Consider the following 24,536-nt stretch of genomic DNA (forward strand, 5'->3'; position numbering starts at 1 on the left):
AGTGATGCCATCTACCACCTCACATCAAGACAAGCTCTTTTGTAGGGTTGGAATATTTCGGTTGACATGCAGCGTGTACAAATAATTTACTAAAATAATGATAGCATGGATTGACCTTGGAAACCCACTTATCTACATCTTTTCTCTATAGACTCAATCAAAGGGAAGACAGTCTTTACTTCTGGGACCTGCTTTTCCAGCACTCTTGTTGTATCATGAAGAAGTGTCTGTATTGCAATGCCAGTGCCTATGGGTCAGTGCTGGGTAAACTTCACATCTTCCATCTGAAACCAGCTGAGACTGGGCTGTGACCACCTACACTGGCTGTATTGTATTCTGAGAACTGGGTCATTATTTGGGTGGATCATTGAACATACTACCTGGGTCAAGTGTCACTTCTTTTATCCTGGACACCTATCTCCACAAGTCCTAAATATTTACATCAGGAAATAAAAGAATATTCTGCCCTTGGCAAGTGCATACTTCCTTTTTGAAAATGTTGCTTTCTCAAAAACATTTCAGCATGAGACTTAGTTCTGCATTAAAGATTTTTAAATCATTAGAAAGAATCAAGGATGGAATACTCATTGTCTCATTGTCTTTGATAAATATGCTTCTAGAAACGAGGAAGCTTCAGCAAGTACCTGTCAAGAGTTTTATGAATGTTCAGCAGTTGTTCCAAAGGAGCACAGTCTATCAAACTTTTCTCCTAAAGGTTCTTAAAAGTCTTGCTGCTCTCAAAATTACTTCACCTAGATGGAAGCAGTTCAGTGCATAATCACCTCAACTGGAGCAGATTTGATTCATTTTTAAGATCAGTTTGGCTTAATAGAGCCATTAGTTATCCCAGCTCAGACAAGCGGATGGAAAGAAAAAAATCTCATTTGGAACTACACAAAATACCTGGATGGCTATACCCTCATACTGAAACAAGTCCATCACTGAGGGTTTAAAATTATTTCTTAACTTTTATTAGAAGATACTGACTGTAAACATAAAAACTAAGCAGTAAGAAAGGAAAAGCATTTTTCACTTCAGCCCATACCAAAAGGGTAATCCCCATTTATAAACATGCCTTAAATTCATGAGCCAATCTCATAACTATACGAGGTATTGATAGTTACACAGACAGATACGACGGACTTTCCTTTTATAACCAACAGTCCTTAACAAACCAAAACTCTCACAAGCAAGAATTCAGCTGGGATGGTGAAAGATTAGTCAGAAAAAACTCCAAGTCTTAGCAGACAAAGGTAAAATGTATATCAAAAGACAACACATCCTTAACACGACAAGAAAACAACAAAATAAAACTAGAAACACTTCAGCCAATAGTCTTGTTGGCTGACTCCTATTCTTATGCACAAGAGTAAAGTAAAATTTTAAATAATTTTGCCTGGCAAGAGTTTTTGTATTTAAACATACACAGAAACATACGAGAAGGGATTTCCCACAACACCAGTGGTAGCAGTTGTTTCCAAGGGTCAGTTTCTGCCTATTATAATGGTAAATAAAACAATCATGAATAGAAGACCAGGTGATGCTGACTAGGAATTTAAACAAAGATTAGATTTTACTGTCTAAAATTCAACATGTGCAAAATGGTCTAAGACAATAAAAAATACTGTATTTTCTTGTGCATTTTAATCACAGACTGAAGTATGAATCAGCATCAGTACTAATTAAAAAAAAAAACAAAACAGAAAACAAACTAAGATGGAAATTCTCTCTTTAAGCAGTTTCACAGTTTCCTAATGTGCTTGGTTTGCCTGTACAATAACTTACTATATTATTTATTTATAAACTGTTCTCATTTGCTTTGATTGTTTTCTTTTACATTATTTAAATACAAATTAATGGAAGCCGATTCCCATACATTCTAAATATCAAATGCACCCTGGTTTCAACATGAATGTAGGAACATACCTAATTTTCACCATTTGACTAGACATGTAATTAATTGAATTGGAGCCAATTATGACCCAATTATGAGTCCTCTGTAATTATTGCTTGAAATACTGCTGAATTTCTATTGAAGGCAAGAGAAAATATTTCTGATCTGTATTAATACCTAAATACTATTAATACTCCTACCTTTGACTTGCTCTTTTAGTTATGTAAGATAAAGATTGACGAGATTTCCCACAGCATTCATCAGTGCAGTATTTCTGCTGTCTGCACAATACTGAGGTATGGGCAGCACAATCACAGAACGCAACCTGAGCATCAGCAGGTGATGAAGAGGAAACTGAAGGAAAGGAAGAAAAAGCCTCAGCTGTTGAACTGAGGCTGGTGTGTCCAGGTGGCCCAGAAGACCAACAGCATCCTGGCCTGTATCAGCAATAGTGTGGCCAGCAGGGTTATTCTTCCCGTTCTCAGCACTGTACTCAGTACTCTTAAGGCTTGCTATTGTGCTAATAATTGAAAATACCTAGCAGATGGTCTGCAACAAATAAAGGGTATGCTATCCTCACAAAGCAAAATTGTACACAGAAGATTTATATGTAAAGAGCACTGATACATTGCTTTTTCCTCTTCCAACTCAGTGGCATTGATCATCGTCTCTAATACCATCTCATGAGACTTGCACTGGATCACAGCAGAGTAAACAATGGAGAAAGGGAGAGCAAGAGGCAGCAGCAATTTCTGGCAATATGCTAAGAGTTACTACTGTAATTTTATGTTTAAATTTATAATCCTACACCAAAAGTTTTCAATGCCTACTTATTTCCATTCTTTTCTCTTCAAGCACTGAATGGAATCCTTTCTTTCCAGTGAGTTGGACTTCCCGGTTTTCATTCACCAGCACAATGCTGTTGACCCTGTTCCTGCAGGTGCCAGTTCAAGTCCAAGGTCAAAATCCTAATCAAACACATATTCCATCTATTCTCCACTGATATGAACCTAGGTTTAAACCTCAGACTTCTGAATCATCTGCTGCTAAAGCTATCCTCAACCCATCCCTCAGTGGGCACCTACATGCCTCCAAGATGTACTGTCTGCAAAGGAGTTTGCCCAAAATCACAGTGGTAGTCAAATGAACTCATAAAATCAAAGCTCAAGAGTCCTGAATTCTGCTTGTGCCTTGTAACCACCAGATATTCTCAAGTCCAATACATACAGGATACTGTTTCTCCATGAAGTCAATGAGAATTTGCTCATCAACTTTCATGAGATCAGGAATTGACCCATAATATTTCATAGAGCAACAAAAAGGAATGTATTTATGGTTTTATTATTATCCCTAATAAGGAAATAAGAAGAAAGAAAACACAGTACATGGTCTAGTCTATATGCACATGTGTTACTCATATTAATATCGATGGGATTTAAAGCTACATATGGAGAGGATAAGATATATCCCTATGTGTTCAGCCATATGTTTAAGGAAGCTCCCCAAATGCTTGTAAATAAGACCATGCTTTCTAACATACTATGTATTTATTTGAACAATGTTAAATCTCTAAGCCCTACTTTCCAGTCCATTAAAGCCTCAAATAATTGTTTATTTCCAGTTTAAAGTTACTCTATTTTTTTAGCCATTCGAAGGCTGCCTGTAACCACATTTCCAAAATACTCAGGGAATTAGAGAATTGATAATAACTCTCCCATTATCCGAAGGGGTACCTCTCTGGGATGAGAAATACCCAAGATGAACTATATTTTAGAGAGAAATGCTTTCCAGAAGATTTTGAGACAGGCCCAAAATGTGTAGCTGAAAGACCTGGAATGCTACTTACACAAAATACATGTGTTTGTGCCATAGACCTCAGACAACCACATTCCTTCTGGAGGCCAAACGCCTTGACAGCTAGTCATCCTTCTGGATAGAGTTGTTCTCATTTCCTTTTTGATTTTAAAGGTTTGAGTGACAGCCCCGATAGGCTGAGGGAGTTGGGCCTGTTTAACCTCAAAAAGAGATGGCTGAGAGGGGATGCATGCCATCAATTTCTATAAGTATTGGATGGCAGTGTCAAGAGGATAGATACAGGCTCTTGGTGGTGCCAAGCAATAGGACAAGTGGCAAAGAAGAGCAACTGATATACAGGAAGTTACACTTAAATATGAGGAAGAACTTCTTTACTGTGTGGATGACAGAGCACTGGAACAGATTGCCCAGAGAGTTTGTGGAGTTGCCCTCACTGGAGATATTCAAGAACTGTCTGGACATAATTCTGTTCAATGATCTCTAGGATGCTCCTGCCTGAGCAGGAAGGTTGGACCAGATGAGTCACTGTTGTACCTTCCAACCTGACCCATCCTGTGATTCTGTGAACACAGAAGGCACAACTGGGTTATTTTGCATTTCCCTTAAGGAAGAAGACTTCAGGACTCATCCCATGATTCATGACCTAGTGCATTTGTGTTGGAATGAGAAAGCTGAAGTCTTTATGAAATATCCAATGCCTGTTAACAAATTATATTCATTATGGTCATGCAACTAGATCATTCTATTTAACTTATCATTTACTTCCTTTCAGTTGAGACTTGGTAACTGATTTTATGATCACTCATGACCATAGTTTTATGCATTAAAAAGATGACTGGGATGGTTTACTGGTTTAACTGCTTCAACAAACATTGTAGCCACAAATATAAAACCATAGTCATGGAGGCACAGTCATTACACTCGTGGTGTCCTTAGCATCTCACATGCAAATGCAGCCCAGAACCAAACACAACCTCACTTATAGCTGGTTACCAAAAAGCACCTTCTTCGCTTGCTTGATGTAACCCTTTTGATACCAAGGCAATATGGCTGTTTACCTTTCTTAATGTCATCCAGGACATCAGTTGATAGTGAGGTATTACGATTTTGTTTTCTTGCTCTTTTTGATCATAAAGAAGGTTTGAGACCTCAGCTTTTACTTTACCTTTAAAATCTCAATCTATGATAAAAATCAGACGTTTGCCTACTGAGATACTTCTTACTTTGTAATATAGAAAACCAAAACAAACAGTTGTCATCTTTTTAAACTACATCAATGAATGGTGAAGTCAAATCCGGTTTCCCAGCAAGGAATTATTAAAAGACAGAAATAGTCCCATGACCACAGGAAATCTTTAAGCACCAAAATGGGGACAAAAGTCTCCTGGGGAAAGGACAATATTTCCTACATGGTCATTCATGTCTCCTTGTAATACAATACAGGGGTATTGTTTGTTTGTCTGCTTAAGTAGATGGGTAGAATAAAATTAGAAACAAATCCTGACTATACAAACATTTCAAACACTAAATGCAGGCTTATGTACTTCTATACCTACATACCTATACATAAAACTATGTTGAGATGCTTCTTTATAATGTATAACCAAAGAGACCTTTGATCATTAATATGTACATAATTTTTGCCTTATTAAATAAAGGTCACCAGCCTCCAGCAGGATCTTTCACTTCTGGTCATACTGCGTCTTGCTGAAAACTTAATATTGGTCAAAAAATTTGTCAAAAGAATAGAAGAAATACTCTAAAATAGATCCACATTGTAGTCAGACCCCTTCCCCAGGAATTCAGGCAAGGAATGTAAACCCAAAGATTTATTTTTCTGTTCAGGTCATGCCTGGGGTAGACTGCTGCGTTACTAAATTCCCTAATCTGAAGTCAAGAGTAAGACAAAGTTAACAGACCTCAAGAGGCCAAAAAAAAAAAAAAAAAAAAAATCTTGAGACAGCCCTCTGTGGACCATAACCTGAAGTTACAGCAATAAGCATTATCCCCACCACGAAGATGATTCAGAAAAATCCCAGAGCTTACCTCAACATAGTCCCTGGCATGGCCCCAGTCTCTCTTAGCATCCAGATTGCCCAGGCTGAAACAATCCAGCTGTCCAAGGTGAATCTTGGCTACCGATCGGCTAATCTTTCGAGTGACAAAGTTAGACCCTGGAACAGAAATAAAAGGTAATATCAGCATAGTCACAGTGGCAGATAGCTGGCCACAGGAAACACTTTGTGTAGCTCAGCACATGGTACTTTCACTCTTTACTCACTCCCTTACACCACCTAGACTCATGCCATCTTTTATCATTTGAGCAAGCTAAGAAGCTTCCAGTGCTAGTGTCACATTAGTTGCACTTTCACAGCAAACATCTTTCTTTGTGGGACTTCTTAAGCATTCCTAATTTGCTGCCTCAGTATTCACTCCAGGCATAAAGCCAAAGAAAATCATTTGGAATGTCAGTTCTTAAACACAAAATGCAAAAGGTTACATAAAGAAGACAGACATCTTAGACCACCCTCAAGTTTTCTGTTGCTGTTTCTTTTTTCCTTCTTAATTTTTTTTCAAGGAATGTATATATCTAAATAAATTTGTTTCTTAATATTAAAAAAAAGAGACTATGCAAATACTACACATTATCCAAAGAATTATAATGGCTAAATGCATTCTACTTTTCTAGTAATTTGGGATTCTTTGTTCCTCAGGTTCAGTTAAATCATGAATTTGTGATTTTAACTTTCTCAGTTGAACACTGTACCTTATTTTCCTCATATTTCAGAATGTTGTTCACTGTATTACTTTGGAAAATTTGTGTACTCATTTCTGCTCCCAGTGGATTTGCTTTAAACAATATTTTTTGTTACTTATTTTCAGATCTTAATTTTTAGATTATGATGCCTGTGTTTCTAAAAGGTGGTCATAAATTCCCTAATCTGAAGTCTAGAGCAAGACAAAGTTAAAAGACCTCAATAGGCAAGGCAAAACAAAACAAAACAAAACAAAACCAAACCAACAACAAAAAACATGAGATAGCCCTCTGTGGACCACAACCTGAAGCTACAGGTTGGAATCCCTAAAAAGCAGAGGGATTTGCATTCAGACCGGGAGTTTAGGCTAAACAAGCCCAGTGGCATTTGCACACTAATGAGCCACAAAAATTAAAATTACATGCCTTTTTAATAGCTTAAAGAAGATATGATTAAGTGGTGACAGATGATACCTCACCCAAATGAAAAACAGGAAAGTTAGTGAAAATGTCTGCAGTTGCAAAATGCTCTTAGCAAATTTCAAAAGTCTGAAGTAGTGTAGGTTATACATTCAATGCATACATGTAGTTTTTTTTCATTATGGAACTCTGCTCTTTAGATCTGCATCTCAGTATGTTCTGTGTCCTGTCAAACAAACAGTAGGTTGCTGCAACATTATTAAATAACATGAAGTATCTTTTTCAGACTACTAATTTTCCCTGTAAAGTCAAGAGCACTACAGTACTTTTCTGCATCATTTGACTCTACTAAAAGAAAAAAAAAATAGCACACCTCTAAAAACCATGTGGAATGAAGGACTTAAATAATTCAGACCTTACCACAGGATTAAGATGGAATTTAAATTTTCATCAGCTGCTGAACTAATTGCAATTCTGATTATTAGCCATTTAGGATATATCATCAATTTACGCCTGTTCTTTAAAGGATGAAAATCATGTAACTTCCATATCCCCTGAAAATGTGTTCATATATAAAGGAAGCTTCCTAAACAGTGTGATTTGCAAACTTTCAGAAGCAAAATATACTCCAGAGTCTTTTTCAAAGCAAATTTCTCAAAAATTGGACAGTACCAACATTGTGACTCTACTGCTGCAACTTCTGAAAGCAAAGTACTGTGGTTCTCCTGCTCCTGGCTGGACAGGCTTGCGGCAGGAGTGGAGTTCTGGCTTACAGAAACCAGTGACAGAGCCTCTTTGGCTTAGACTGGCACCTCTCCAAAGACTGTTTCCATTTTTAACTTATCAAAGTGCTTTGAGACCTTCACACAGATTATTGCTAATTAATTAAAAACAGATTCAACCTATTACAAAAACTTACTAGGATTAGTTCTGAAACTTCCTAACCTTATGCACCAAAATTATTTCAGTTGGCATTTTTAGTCAGCAAATAACAGTTGAAGGAACAGGTTTCTTTCTAAGATAAAGTAAATGGTTTAAAGTTCCAGGCTGCAACTGACTAATAAGTAAAACCAACTGCTTTCAACGCTGCATTCCCATTTGCAGCAAAAGCAATGAGAGTTCTAGTCACCATCTGCATTAAAGCAAGTTTTACATGCACTAGTAATGAATGTCAACCTCCCTTTTGGAGCAAACCCTTCTTCACCATAAAAAAACAAAAAAAGCAGCATATTAGGTTGTGTGGGAGAAAAAACTTTTATGCTATCAATTTAACTTCAAATATGGAAAGATACTGCTCAAGGAAAAGCTGACTTGTCTAGCACAGCACTACAAATACTAGTAACTGTTGTTACTAGCAGACTAGTAACTAGTAATACTAGTAACTGTCTTCTAGCCGAGTCACTGTTAACTGGAAACAATCTTCAAATATATTCTCCAAGCAAAATCAGAATATTCCTCAAAAGGCTAAAATGAAGAACTAGAGAGCACCACAATGAAAAATTAAAACCTTTGTTTACCAGAAATATTCCAGTAAGGGTTCCACAAAATAATACCAACCCTTTACTTGGAAGTGCTGTGGCATTAAAGCTGTGGAAGAAAACTATGCTACTGTTCATTGTGAGAAACGCAACTAGAAAATGTTTTCATGCACCCAAGAACTGAATGGCACATTTCAGAAGCATTTAAATGATATGGTTCATAAATAATGTTTAAGTACTGATTCTCTTCAAACACAGTATCTTAAAATATCCCATTACACTCTATGTTTGATCCCATGCTTTAAAGGCACATTGTAACTAGAATTTAAGCTGTTGCCTGCTAGAGTCATACAAAATAGTTAAGGCTATGTCAGCATTTCCACTAAAAAGCCCTATCCTAGAGGTTTGCAATTTGGCTATGAAATCTTGCTTTGGTCTGAAATTTAGCAGAAGTAATGTCTTTTTCCTCACGATCAGTTCTATCTAAAAGGTCTAGGCAGAGTGCTACACATATCTTTGTACAACTGAGTACAAAGCACCTTTTGAGGCACAGAAATGGTTAGTTTCCTTCTTCCGCAGGAGGTAGTGAAGACTTGCTGATGTTGAAACTACAAGAGCATTTATCTCCATAAAATGGCCACTCAGTGCCAGGAAGAGAAGCATCAAAGCCGACGGTGTGTTAACCACTTCACTCTTTATGTTGATTTTCAGATGCAGCAGCTAAGGTGAATAACACTGAATTTGTTACGCTGCTAACCTTACTAATTCACCTAGAAACGTGTTGGTGGTAGTGACAGGAACTACCTTAGACTACTGGGAAAGAGAGGTGTCAGAGTCCCACATTTGTCCTCTGGCTCTGCACTGCTTCCTTAGATCAGAGAGGTTTTGTTAAACATACCTCATAGCTCACACCTAGTACGAATAAATGTGGAGTGTTGCAAACTCTGTTATATGGTTGATGTATTTTGACTTATTTGAACACTTTTTCAAAATGTGTGAGGGTGCCATAGGTTTGGGAGCTCACTATCCTACAGTAACCCAGAGAAGAGTTGTTCTTGCTGTTGGTAGGGCCAAGCACGCTCGGCTAACTGCCTTGCATAGTTATCCATGCAGTGAATACATCCAAACCATCATGGGCCACATTATGCTCAGGTTTGTGTTGCTATTGGCAGCACTGGAATTGCTGCAGTGCAGCATTAGAGATGTGGCCAGGCAGAAGGGATGTGGCTAGACATAGCAAAGGATGCTTTGGAGTGTCATTTCAGCTGTTCCAAACAGCCCTAGTTAAGCAGGGTCTGACAAGTTCTTACATTTTAAAAGGGGCCTTTAACATGAGTTTTCACTATATTAACAGCTCTTTCAGGAACCCTGGGCATTAGCTTAGATTTGTTTTCAAAACCCAAGCCCTCCCTTTGAGATCATTAGCATTCCAATAGGAACCATAGGGTCCGATTTACAAACCCGATTTATCCTAGGCAGGATTTAAAGCAAGGGCTCCTCATCAAGCAGACCTGATCTGTAAAACATAACATGTCAGCAAAACACTGCATGAACAATACTACAATAAAATGAAATAGCAGAGGTATAATGCAATAGCTTTGGCTCTCCAGCCCAGGCCTGTCGCCCATTGCACTGCCTGGCTCAGGGTGGAAAACAGCTCACCCGTCCGAGAAGGATGCTGTCTACATCTGGCAAAGATGCAGTTCTGAAAGCTGGACCCATCTCTCATTAACACATATTCAAAACTACTGCTTTAGGATGCATGGTCTCAATGCACCTACAGTTCCAAAGCTGTATTGCCCCGAGACAGGAAAAAAAAATCTTATTTTCTGCATCAGTACCCCATTTCTTTTACCAGCACTGGAGTTTCACCCTTTGTGCATCATCAGTAAACTGTTAGAAGTAGGTGTTTTTCTCTGGAATCCGTGGTGTAGAAGAGGCTGCCAAATGGATGAAGCAGCTTTAACAGCCACTATTGTAGTATCTGTTTCTTTTCAAGAACCCTGATTTTCTAAGTTCTCAAGACTAGATACAAAACCCCACTAATGATAAAACCGTGGTCTTAGGAGGACTCCTCTCCCTGTAAAACACTAGTTGTTGCATGCCTAATAAAATCCATAATTAACTCTAGTAATATAATAGAATAACAACCAGTCTTAGAGAATTCAATAGCAGTACTTATCTGTCAACTGAGATGCAGTCCTAGAACAATCCATCAAGTTCTCATAACACCTTTTTTCTTCATTTTTCATAAAATATGATAAAAATGTTTCTGTCTCTGAAGACACTGACACAAGAAAAAGGTTGAAATTTTGGGTTTTCTTCTCCAGGTTTCTGCAATTCTGGCATAGATTCTAGTGGAAGCCTAACATGTTCAAACACATTGTGTAGCCAGCACTTCTACTAACCCAGAGGAACATATTTCTTTTATCATATATATGTTGTAAATGACACATTTAATGAGATCATTAAAATGTTTTGATTGCCTGAAAATCCACACTGCTCATCATTTCCATTCTATGAGAACCTTTTCCATTTTTTTGTAACAAGCTGAAATGAAAAAACAAAGCAACACCCAGATTTTCTAAGAAAGGAAACCCCGAGTCTCCTTATACTGATGAAAATCAATAACAATGATTCCGAAGCAAATAGATTTATGTCACTGTAAACCAAATGAAAAATCAAGTTATATAATTAACCTTCCATGTTTTGGGTTTAAATGGAATTTTAAACTGTGTCTTGATCAAAACAGCTGATACAGTATTGCATTTTGGTAAAACTAGTAGAGAAGCTACCTAGTGTATGTTAAACATTCATGCATTTAAATTGGGAATCCATTCTCAATTTAAAAAAACAGATTGTTCTCACAACAGCAATTGTACAAAGTAGAAACTTGACTTTTTGGAAACAAAGGGAAAATTATTGTTAAAAGTGATTTTTTTCCTTCTGCTTGTCATAATATCCTACAAATTTTACTCAGCAAGTACAGCTACCTTTGGATGAGCTTGCCATAAAGTCCACAATCAGATTTTTTCAAATGAAATATGTATTAAATGAGGGTGATATGATTCATAAGCAATTCCTTGTAAAGTCATGCATGGGAAACATCTTCCTGACTGGGGCAATAAATCATTTTATTTCCTGAAACACGAGATATAGTGCTTTAATCCTTACATTTTAATCCTGTACAGCATAGCTGGAAATACTTTGTTCCATCATAATATGTTCAATCTTTTTCTCTGTCCTTTAAAATTTTAAAAGCACATTAATGGTAGTGGTTTTCTCAGATTTTTAATATATTTGCAATGTTTTTCAAACATTTTCACTTTACATGCTATTTTCCAATGGGCATGTATCTTTCTCTAAACAGGAAAGATAAAGCTACTGATAATATTTTTTTTAAAAGTTTATTCTTCATCAACCCCCTGGGAAACAATTATGTAACAGAACCCAGACTGAAAGCAATGGCCCTGTAACATGAGGATAAAATTGTCCCTCCTTATCAAGTGACCCTCATTTGGCACTACTTTGAAACGTGTGATTTAAATAAAATGATGTTGTAGTAATCCCTTTAAACACTGCTAACAAAGACATCAATCAGCATATTCATGGAATTATTTTGTTTTATAATACATTGATACAAGTTTTAACCTTTCCAGTGCCAAAATGCACTAATTCTGACTGGCCCTATTTTCCATCAGCACATCTGTTTTCAGCAGATATGCGGTACCAATTCCTTGGGTGCCCATTCTTTAGGTAATGGAAAATGCACTACTACTTTTACATTTCAAAAATGAGGAGGTTAAGGCAGAAGGTAAAGACCTGGAGAGGTGGGAATCAGCAGGGGAGGGCAGCACAGTGGAGGGGGCTGATGCTCTTCAACCCAAGAGCACCTCTGCCCCTGTCATCCACCTGCACACAGAACATTTGGACAGCTGAAGGCAACAGGAGGGCATTGACCTATGCATGGAGGGAACACAAATGAGTAATTTTTATAATCTGAGTGGAAAATGAGAGTGACAGACAATCTTGTCTCTCAACAGGGTACAGAAATGTGGATGGAGCACAGAGAGTAGGAAAATTTTTCTTTTTCCCAGTGGTTGAAAAGATAGCACAACGCTTACCTGAGGGAACAACTAGCAGGCCCTGTTAAAAAAGGTGCACAGAAGGAGGGGAAGAGATGACCCAACCACGGCCAGAGGATGAGAATCAGAGGTGGTGTTTGTCACAGCACAAGCCATGCTCCCCAGTGATTCAGTGATTCAGCTAACCCTCCACTGGGCATCTGCCATCAGGGCTTTGGACTTTTCATGACTGTTTTGCATACAAACAGATAAAGGTTTCCACCTCCCGGAAAACAGTGACAAGATAATTTCTATGACTATACAGCAGCAGATCTCTAAAGTGACTGAAAAAATGATGTTTGATTAGCAGACAATCTGCACGTGTATGGTGTAACACAAAGTTATAAGATTTCACATTAGAAATACCAATATTTGGGACTAATTACCTATCATATGTGATTGTTAAAAGGAGCGGGTGACATACCAGCAATAACTGTTGGTCAAAAGGTGCTATTTTAGTATATTTCCTCCATACAATATTTCTTAAATTAAAATATTTTCCCCTCAGGAACTGTACACTGAACAGGAAAAGGTGAGGCATCAAAGATTCTTATAAAGGAAAACCCAAACATTAATACTGAAAACAATATGGAAAAGTGTTATTCCTGTTCCCAAGTTTATGTTGTTAATGGCACTTACATAAACAGAGCAGCGTTTCGCTTACAGAAAACTTAACCTTTTGCTCCAAACTATTCACTTTGATTTTTTTAATTGCAGTTCATATACACTACTCTAAAACAAAGGTAAATGTCTTTAGCCACTCTGATTAAATTGTACAACTAAGGTTGTTGAATTAAACCTCTCATTTCAGCTGTCACAGAATCAGGCAAGCCCTTGCATGTATGAGCTGTGGGTAAACATGGGTGTGCTTGCCCATCAGTACAGACTCTTTATATTGTTAAAGCCTATGTAAACAACTGGAGTTAAGTACATGCTTTGCTGAATTGGTGCTACAATAGCTAGAAATGTATGCAACCAAAAGGAAAATCCAGCACTTGTACAAAATGGAATTATCCTGCAGTCTTAGGCAACTTGCACAAAACTCCGATTTTAACTTCCCTTGTCAAATGGCTATCAAAGTTCAGACATTCGTGCTCTTAAATTTAACACCCCTTTCCTTTTCTGTCTTTCCCCTCCTCCATCCTCTCAGCAACCAGTAGCACATCAAAAAAGTTGCTGTTTGATGGTTCAAGCTGAGACGTTCAGCCTTTACCCTTGCACTCTCTTGAGATGAAGCAGGCAAGGCTTTTAATCTTACCTGGTGACACATGACTGACTAATACAGTTTCTTGGACCTTCTGACCTCTGAGGGACTAAATCTGGTTGGTCTCTCAACCTCTCCAGATGGCTGGCACATCAGTTTGTGGTGGGTCATGATGTAAACAAAGTTTTGCACAGGCCTTCCATGACTTTCTGTGCACCCATAATTGTGCTAACTTTTAATGTGCAAATTTCTGGAGTATAAAATGATCATTTCACTTCAAGTCAGGGGAAAAAGAATTTTCCTTTACTTTTACTGTAGGTTAAAGACTGTAATAAGAGCTAGCCCTGAAACCAGTCACAGTGGCAAATTTGCTGAGTCAGTGCTGATGTATTTTCTTGGAGTGAGAGAAACGGTCTGGCTACAGCCAAGTGACTTATTTGAAACTTTGCCTCCCACACAAACTAATAAAGCAGTGCTAGACGGGTTTGACACTTATACAGTATAACTCAAGATGTTCCTAATCCATGTGCCTCCCTTTGGAGCTTTGTTGCTCAACTATTTTTCTCCTAGGACTTTCTGCTGGTTAGCTTTGCGACAGTGGTAGTCCTCAAGGCACCCTTTAGGCCCTCAATACATTATTTGGTAAATGTGTTTCAATTTTACTAAACCACCCTTTTCTACCAAGGGAATCACCAAGAGAGGGTCCTGAAACACAGATGAATCATTTTTCCAGGGAGCTGGAAACAGCCATGTGCAAAGAGCTCATCAAGAAGTAACAAGGTGAGGGCCAGTGAGAACTGGAGGGAAGCAAAAAAAAAAGAAATCTCAACTTCTGCAAATACATATTTTTCCTAGGACTTGAACAAGGTACATAAAATGAGAGGCACTACATTTCCTTCCATGTTCCATGTTATTAATAGTTGGATTCTCAGCTAGGATGTGGTGAGAAATACATCTCCAACACCAGTGATGATCCCAACAAGTCAACATACAGATCATCACTTGCAAAGATCTACAGTTACAAGGATGAAATCTTCCAGCTACAGACACCCTTTCAGACATAACAGACTAATCAAGTAAACGCATGGCTCAGGTGTAAGAGCCAAAATAACTCTGTGTGTGCTGTGGCATGCAGTCAAGCTGGTGTGCAACCCAGGCTATGAGATCAGCTCACAGAGCTCTCATCCTGTTCTGCCTGCCCCTGCTGAACCCATTTCCCAAGCTCTGCTTCTGCATAGGGACAAGTGGTTCTGCTGATGACAGAACAGGACAACCCTGGATGGCATTATTTTGGATAAAACCAAAGCAACAACCCTGAAATGCAGTATTTTGACAACAGATTCCTGTCAAGAAGCCTCAATTGATTGTGTGGAATAGGAGCAGGAGGAAGCCAACCCTAAAGCAAGCCCCCAAGTCCTAAGAGTTTAAGAAGATAATAGGGTGAAAAGGCAGAGACAAGATGACAGTACACCAGGAAGACCACAAGCCAACAAAGACAGCATGTCCCTTCTGGTCCAAAGGACTTGGCCATGTTTGGTCTAGCTGTGTTGACCTCCTCTATTCAGAAAGCCAATAAAAACATTATTGCACCTAGCTGCAGTTACTGCTGGTTGCTTAAACTTCCCATAAAAGCTATGTCCTTACTGCAGTGCAGGATGTGATCACTCTCAGAGGACCCTGAAGTTAAGCAAGGGTGCTATGGCTTCCACACCCAAGCTGCGAACTGGAAATGCTACCAGACAGAGCGGCAGCTCTCCCACAGGCAGAAAGGGTATGTCAGGAGGTTGCATAAAAACCATTGCTGAGAGAAAACCCCCTCTGGGACAACGCCTGGGCATATTGCTAATTTTCAATCTAAAATGAATAAGGCACCAAAAAAAGAAATGCACACTTACTTAATAAGAAAATAATTTGAATGCAACCGGTGAGTAAAATTCTAACAGCTTTTTGAAATGTACACACATTTCAGTGAATATTCCTTTTTACTAATGTTGCCACTGAAACTGAATCCCACTCCTGAATTCTTCCTCTGTGAGAATAGAGTTTCTCTAGTGTAATTAATATTAAAAATAAATATGCAGCAATAAACACAGAAAACTCAGCTTTCTGGCAAGATAAATTGGCACTGTTTCACTGAAGTCAGATTACTTAAATTTACAAAGAAGAGGCCAAACTTAAACATACCACCATTAACATGTCCAATCACCAAAAATGTTTTGTAGAAGAAAATATGGAACAAAACACTTGGAAAGTGATTCAATGGCAAAAAACCAAAGTGCCTATATAATATGTCTTTTACCACCGTTCAGCTTGTCATGCTCAGTACTGTTTTAATAACAGTATTTTAAAGAACACTTCTTCCTTTGTGGACTCCTGAAATTAATTGTTATCCTGTTTTTGTGATATTTCCCATTTAAGCTAGTTTATACTTCCTCTAGGAACAGAAGAGGCAGTCAGATCACCTGCTGTTCTGAGATGTCTACAATACTTGAACACAATGGGGTGAAACCAGGACAGAAAGTTTGCCCAATTCTGAATTTCCTGGCTTTGTATTTTTAGTGAGACCTTTCACATAATTTTAATATCCCCATAGGTAGCTGTGCATGCATTCAGAAAAACACACATGCACATACACACACTCCGTACATGCTCAGGAACAAAGCTGTAAATTCTAGCACTAAGTAAGCATTATGAGTTTCAGTGTTGTTTTTGAATGCACAACGATACAGTTTTACAGAACACCTCCAGATTACATACTATAATCTTTTTCCTAATAGGATTTCCCCCTGTCCAGAGAATAGTCTTTCTCTGAGGGCAAAAATTGCTGTCTTGCGAAAAATGAAGTAGGCTAGAATCCTATGGAGCCTGAAATTAACCAAAGGTAAAGAACTTCAGAGAAAGAAATGACAGATTCACAGTTCAGTCTGATTAATGCTGTTACAGGAAAATAAAAGCCTGGGTTTTGTGCAAATTCTGAAAGGGTGCTCAGAAAGTCAAGGTTCTCATTTAGTCGCTGATGCATATTCCTCTATGTGCTTTTTATCAAGACCTCAGATGGAAACAGATGAGAGTTTTATTCTGAACATTAACTAATTAATCAAGCAATGTAGCCCGTTTTTGTTTTTCATGCCTTCATTTCTTCCCCCTGAAATGGAGATAAAATGCCAAAACTTTACAAGAATTTGAGAAAGTTAAGTATCTTGGTATTTGTGAAAAAATGAGACACAAGTACCCTGGAATAGTTAAAAAGGGATGAGATAACTCAAAAGAACAAACAAATTTGCTGTCAAAGAATGCTTTCCTTGCTCTCTGCCCACCGTTCCACCTCCCCCACCCCGAGATTGAACATGTAGTCATTCCAGTGAGAACTCTCCATCCCATGCAAAGAATAAGGAAGAGGGAGCCAGTGGGGAGAAAAACCAAAAGCACAAACAAGGGCTTTATCAAAACACATAGGCACAAATTTAAGTTTGTGGAAGCACCCCTCCTTCAGTCATTACACAATTCATGAGCTGATCAAATTTGCAAAGCTCCTTTTACCGTCCTTTCATAGTTTTCAGGATGTATTGATATGTACCTCGTATTTTCTGCCCACGCTAAGGTGAAGAAGATTTTAACTGCGGCAGCCACAGACTGCTTGACTTTTGTGCTTCAGTCTAGATCACACTTCCAAAACTGGACAAAACTGAACTTTAAATAGTTTCCCAAAGCACACTAAAGATTTTGTCTCTCAAAGGGCAGTTTATTGACGGGCTTGAGGAGCAGAGAGGGAAATCACTGAAATTTAACCCTGAACCCCACGTGAACTCAGGGATTGGGACTGCATATTTTCCACTGTCCTGCCATCTGCTGCTTCACTGCACATGGTAATCTTTGGCAACCCCACTGAGAGCTGCCTGGGCTATGGCTCTGTTCAGACAGGGTGTAGAAAGAAAAGACACTGAGAATGTCATGGCTGACTGACCAGACTACTGAGATCAGAGAGATTATGCCTCATTTGCTCACCAAGCCCTGCCAAAAGCAACACCATTTAACTGCAGGTACTCAAAACCCAACAGGCATGTTTAAAGGAAAAGCAGGCTAAAAAAGAGGACCATTCATAACGTGCATTTGTTTGGGATACTGTAGCTACAACCTTTCGGCAATTACTCATGAGAGTTTTAAAGGAAAGTTTACAGTGCCCAGCATTTCAGGTACAAGTGATACCTGGCAGAAAGCATCATACTCGATTTACAGGACACACCAGCCTGGGAGATGACTCAAGGCAGGAGTAAACAAAAGGGACCTAATAGCCCAGAAAACAGAGTTAAACAGAGAAAAAACATAGTTGTTATTTTAAAACAGCTACAGTCTGTTTTTCTCCTGGCTGTGAAATGCTGCACAGTATGGGAGTGTGAGGGTTTGGTACTTATATGCATAACCTTCATATGTCATCTCATGACAGGGGACCTCCCTTGAGCCAAAGCCAAATCTACATTTGTTCCCCAAAGCACCCCCACTAGGCTCCAGATGCAGCAGGAGAAGAAGAATCAGCTCTCAAACTCTGATTTCCTCTGACCACACTCCTCTGAATAAGGGCCCCCAACCCTGACAGTGATTAAACAGCAAATGTTTACACACAGACTTACTGACTTTCAAAGTGGTGACTCTAAAAGCTAAGGAATATTTCAAAAGTGTCTTAAAACAGCTGACCTCTGTTTTTAAGGGTGTTGGACCTGCAACAACAGTACTGTAGGATACAGAGTTACTGTAGGATTTTTAAGTCTTATCATGCTGACAACAACCACCTGTTATTAATGTATCTCTCTCCCTCATCCTCCCTGCTTCTGCCAGAAGCACTAGAAATAAAGATGTAATTCTATATATGTGTCTACAACAACATCCTGTCCCTTTTCTTTACTCAAACACTGATCTTGGAAATGAGAGTGTCTTCTCTCCTGTTTGGGGGGAAAAAAAGGCTCTTTGATAAGATAAGATTTTCCAGGGGCTGCAGAACTATGGTTGGCAGACATCAGGGTTGACAAATGTTCTTCTAATAGCAAAGGGACACTACAAAATTGTCCTCTGATGTGGAATAGACAATCACTGTCACCCTTTCTTATTCCCTGCTGCTCTACTGCCTCCACTCCGTCTGCCTCACAGGGAGATCAGGAAAGAGACAGAAAAAAGCCATGTAAGAGAAAAGGAGCAGGCATCTTTTTCCTGGCTCCAGCTGTGCTGGAGCCAACAGGCTCTGTTGTTTTGATGATTCCAGGACCCTCGCATCTCATTTGATCCCTGCCTGACAAATGTGCACAGCAGAGGTGGGATTGGCTTGCAGACTTACAAAGGGACCTTCTGAAACCCTTAGGCTGTTCCCTCCAAGAAAGGGCCCTTCTTTCTGAGAGCTGGAGTCAAATAGCGTCGACACCAACCTCTGGTGAGTAAGCAAAGACAGGAGCAGTGTGTTCAAATGAGTAAGGCAACATGCTAACATGCTTTCCACTGTATTTTTCTTTTGGTTCGAACACATACCTTGAAAAAGAGTAGGTCTGAAGTAAAAAGCTACCCACTAACATTCTCAGTTTTAACATCTCTGCTCCTAAGCCCTGCTGAATCAGAGCTCCCCTCTCCCACTCTCCTTCTTGACTCATAACCTCAGTGACAGCCACGAAGCTGGGCAGAGACACTTTATAAAATGGACTGAATGAAGCAACTTTCAATAATAGCAGGGACTGGCAGGTAGCCATGTTAGAGGAGGAAAGACCTAGTAGGAATGTCCTGCAGTATAAAAGTCTCTGTTGTTCTCATTACTGCAAAGGAAGAAAATCTCTTTAAATGCTTTTGATTCAAATGATCATTTGACAGAAACAACGGACAAGACAAATGGCTGTAAAACAAGGCAATTGGATTTCCTACTGCTACAATATCTTACTTGGCTCCCATGACACAATTTCTCTGTTATTCTGCCTTGCCATGGTAAAGTAAACTTACAGCCTACCCAGAAAACAGATGAGTGTAATCAGTCCTTTATAAATTATATCCCTTCACTCAAAGAAAGCAAATAACTTTGCCTGCTCTATAATAACTGTTTCTAATACTTCATTTATTCTTTAAATTGTTTATAAAACACTTCAAGAGAGGTCAAGATGAGAGGGCAACAATAATTGGAGATTAAGGAGACTCTCTAAGTATTTTGCACCTGTGAGTAAACACTTTGGTAATTATTATGATATGAGATAGATCTACTAAAAAAAACCCAACAGCTTATTTATGATTTTCTTGGACATACATGTTATTTCATCTGAGAGGGAGCCCCCATCTTTTCCAGAGCTATTTCAATTAATATTTAAGCAGCTGCAAATGTGCTTGATGTCATGTGACTGGCAAGACAACAACAATAGATTTAACTTGGTCTCCTATGGAAGAAACCTAAAGAAAGACTGAGCCAAGGGTAAGCGAGCTTCTCATGAAGTTTTTTCCAAGTCCCCTGAGGAAGCAGGGACTTTCCTCCTCAGAGACAGATATGTCAAAGCCCACAGAGTCTGGAACAAGCAGAACTGAGCCTGAAAGACAGAGATGTGAATCAACATGCAGGACTGGTGTTCAGGTAGGGTTTCAGAAAGCACTTTCTAACAAAAAGGGGACATCATGTACTTTTGCAGTCTCTGTGGCGTGGTTCTGCCCACTCTGGCTTTTGTTCTTCCTATGCTCATACACAGCACTAGCAGTGGTCATGGCACCATTCGGGACAAAAGAACAGAATAAACTCTGCAACAGCATCTCTTGAGCTGGTGATATCACAAATGTGCACATGCCTAACAATGCTGAACTCTGACATACTGATACTAATCCACACTTTGAAGGTACATATGGACAAAATTATTTTAAATCTTTAAACACTCAACTCATTAGTTGCCTTTAAATTAGTTAAAATGTAACATGTCAGAAAAATAATTGCTTCTTGGTAATTTTTCTGCGCAGCCTAGAAGAGGCTGCTAAAGAAACCACTAGTGTCCCCTAATCTCTCATCTTCCAATTTAAAGATAACCAAAACCAAATTCCTGAAAAAGAAAAAACAAACAAATTCTGAGTAATTATACAGAAATATTTGCTGAAGAATTTAAAAGTAGCCAGGGCTATAGACATACTGGCTTATGAAAATGAAGTTAAATTTTTAAGTTATTTTTAAGGTTTCAATGGAATTCAGTAGACAGTGTTGGATTCATGACAAAGTGCTCTCTTTAACCATTTTATATGGTGAGGTTATAAAAATGCAGATTCAAAATTCAGATTTTATATTGCTCCCCTTTATTTATTTTTAACCCGTGTTTCCTTGACCTTCTCAGTGACACAGTCATGTAGGTCTAGACAGAAACACAAGCTCTCTCCAAACTACTTCAGTCTAATACCAAACCAATGCAGATTATTTCCACGTAAAACACTAACTGAACCACAGTTGTCACCTGAACCAAATTCTTTGTTTACCCTAATGCAGAAATGAATCAAGAAGAAAACACCTGATTATTGGATCAGAATAACTAACAGAGAATTTTCAAAGGAAGTCTGCTAATCACTTAAATTAACATTTAAAAGTTTTTCATTTTTCAGCTTGAACTAATTCAGAAATATCAAGGCAGATAAATAATTATTGATCTGGCCAAACTGAACAGACTTATCAGAGTCTAAGAAAAATCAGATCCAAATCAAACAATTTTCATGCTGTTTTACTTTTCATTATTGGTATTCTTCAATCATTACAAGTCCAGGAAACACAACTGTGGACAGGAAACACAATTTTTCTTTCATTTTTTAAATGCATTATATTCATCTTAGCAGTGTCTCCCACAAACAGCATTGTAGAATAAAATGGAAATGAGGCTAAGCTAACATATCAAGGTAGCTGCCATCTACATTAGTACATAGCTCAGAAGTTCTGCTTCAGAAGTAGAGAATTATAAGGCCCTCTTAAAATTACTATGTTTATGTCTTGAAAACTCCCTGTGAGGCATCTTTAAAATATGTAAGATTCCCAGGGCTTTGAAAAATCCGAATGGTCTTGTCGCTGAACAGCAGGTTTGCAAATCAGATAAAAGCATCAGAGATTTTATTAAAAAATAACTTACTGCATCATGTGGCTGCATAAGTATTTCTTTCCTGACAGACTACAGAAAAGTAAGAGGCATTTCTATTATTCATTCTATTAATCATTGAGGATTAATGTTCTAATTTTTCGCATTTTAGTAGTGTCAAGGAAAAGCAGAGTTTTAAAAGTGTTAAATCTTTCAGATTTTTTTTTACTCACTCCCAAGCCTTTTGTATTGAGTATTAAACTATCTGATTTTAACCAGTAGAAACAACACTGAGTTTGACTAAACCCTCACGTACACTACCACTTTGGACAATTGTGATTTATTCTTTTACAGAAAATTTTACTGAACACATTATTCTTTCATCAGACTTTCAGTACAGGCAGCCACCTTCAAGTGTCATCCACATACTCACACGCATGCCTAATTTTGGAAAAAATGAATGAGCATTCTCTGATGACTCTGTGGGTTCCTTCATGGGTGTTGATGCCTGGTTATCACTGTCTATAAATGTGATGGTAAACCAGATGATATCACCACACCACCAAACCCACAACGAACCTGTAGAACTAAAGTGACAGAAGACACTTAACTTACTTACAAGTAGACCAGAGTTGTGCAATAACTGCAGCACACTAATGAAATCAAACCCAGAATTGCTTCATCCCATGATTTCAAAACAAAGAGCTTCTTTAAGTGCAATTTAAGATTATGATGTTTTTCTCAAGAAAAGCATCATCATGAGACATAGCAAAAATGTAATAATGACCTGTTATTCACTGGCTTCCTTTCTGACACCATTTTGGCAATAGATCTTGGATTCACCAGCACGACAAAAACTGCTGCCAGTTCTTTAGTAATACTAGCACTTTCAGAACTAGGTAGCAAAGGTAGCATTTGCCTGCTGCTGTTATATGAAGTCAAGTTTTCAGGTTCCCAGCCTGAGTTACTCTTACACCAATCTTGCTCTGTTTTTCGTAAATATTGCAAGATCAGCAGGGACCATGAAATATGCTAAAAATAAAACAATTATGTATGTACCGCACTCCTTTTTTAAACTTATTTTTGTGCAAATCTCAAACAGCACATGTATTTTTTACCAAAATTCAGATGATTCAAATCACTTCCTGGAAGCTGCAGCACATCTGGGCAGGTTATGGCCCAGGGCACAGAGCAGCTACTCAAAAAAGGAGAGCACATCCACTTCCTAGTTTTATTCCATACAGAGGGGAGAGGTTTTTCCATAACACACGAGTTGTGGATGCTTTACCCCAGAAGAGCATGAGCACAAGTCACACTACTAGCACCAGTCTATCCCATTCCCCCATTTTCCCTAAAGGGTCAGGATTTGAGAAGAGGAAGGCACATCCCTGCCGAAAAACACGTTAAAATTAGTAACTACTGGCATGATTTTCAATGGCACATACATGTGATACTTTTGAAAACAAACAGCATGGGAATAAAAAAGGAGAATTTTCATTATGCCTGTTATGGTCACAGGATTGACTTTTCATTCAATGGCACTTCTGTATGAATGTTTAAAATTAAGTTTAAATAATACTGATGCCATTCCAAACCAACAAAGTTTTAAGACCATGGATTATTTCTAATTTAATCAATTTTCAATAATTACATAAAATTTGGAAAGTTGAAGAACTTTTCCAGGCCTTGGGAGGTGCACAATGTCTCCATTTATCTTGAAGCAGTGCAATAATGGTAACAAAAGATCTTGGTGGTTATTTTTATAGGCTGCAGCAAATAGAGACTCAGTGTGAGAGCACAGAGGGTATGACACAACACAAGTATCCCTAATGGATGCACACATGCCTACCAATGACTCAGAATATGGGCATGAGGTGGGGCTGAGAAGAGAAAGGTGTCAGCAAGAAAGCACAAAGAAGATTTATAACTTAAAAAAACAACTGTTTCAAAATGTTTTAAAAAATAAATGGAACGTAAAATATTTCTGAGTGTTACTGATGTTTTTCTCATGTCATCTGGATTTGTCTTAAATCCAAAATGAGCTTTAGATTTTTCCAGGTTCACTGCCTACACCTGGGATTACTATAGGATTTTGTAAAGTTTTGGCAAATATTCTCAATCCACCTATTGATGGATATTGATGCAATGAATAAACACCTTAACTCTCTTATAATGTAAAGATTGTAATACAGATGAGGGGAAAAAAAGATGTAAACTCAAGGTCTGAGTTGCTTTACTGGAAAATTCTTTACTACTTATAAATCTATTCACATATAATGTCATGAGCCAGGGCCTTGACTTCAAAAATAAAAATCCATCAGTATTCCAGCAACATTTCTATAGCAATGGTTCTCAAACTCCACGTCCTAGGGCAAAAAATTCAGAGAAAGTAGAGAAAACATGATACTGTATTCTCTCTCTTGGCTTGGGTTTCATTTGTTTTCCTGTACCAAAGAGCAACCCTGAAGGGTTTCATGGGAAACCTACTAAGTCTTTGTCTTAACAGCTATCATTCTACAGGGGTGAGATACAACACAAATCAAAATATGCAACTGATATTGCAACATTTAAATAGCATGGGGTATCTGGTTTAATTACAGTGCTTTGGGCCATAGCTTTCATTTGCCAATCATTGCCTAACAATTAAGTAGAACACAATTAAATTTTAAGAGTCTAAGAATGGCAAATCCTTGAAAAGGAAATATTTTAATACGGTTGGCAAGGTGTGCAAACATCAACAGTGTGGGAAACACATGTAGCTGACAGTATACACACTGCAATAACTCCTTGTAACA

At 38.3% G+C, this 24,536-nt stretch overlaps 1 protein-coding gene across 2 annotated transcripts in view; it reads right to left on the bottom strand.

The window, feature by feature from the left end:
* GMDS (GDP-mannose 4,6-dehydratase) overlaps positions 1-24,536 on the bottom strand; it is a 408,259-nt gene that overhangs the window by 217,614 nt on the left and 166,109 nt on the right. Inside the window, exons 7-8 of one of the 2 annotated variants that reach the window (XM_085052051.1) lie at positions 5,756-5,883; positions 1,339-1,495 (exon numbers count right to left, since the gene is read on the bottom strand). In XM_085052051.1, the coding sequence (XP_084908177.1) occupies positions 1,358-1,495; positions 5,756-5,883 (266 nt within the window). In that variant the 3' untranslated portion in view covers positions 1,339-1,357. Of the gene's footprint in view, positions 1-1,338; positions 1,496-5,755; positions 5,884-24,536 lie in introns of those variants that run through there. The other variant, XM_085052052.1, reaches the window with a different exon arrangement.

The sequence above is a fragment of the Lichenostomus cassidix genome, chromosome 2 (assembly GCF_008360975.1).
Source record: "Lichenostomus cassidix isolate B80296 chromosome 2, HeHo_3.0, whole genome shotgun sequence".
NCBI lineage: Eukaryota > Metazoa > Chordata > Aves > Passeriformes > Meliphagidae > Lichenostomus > Lichenostomus cassidix.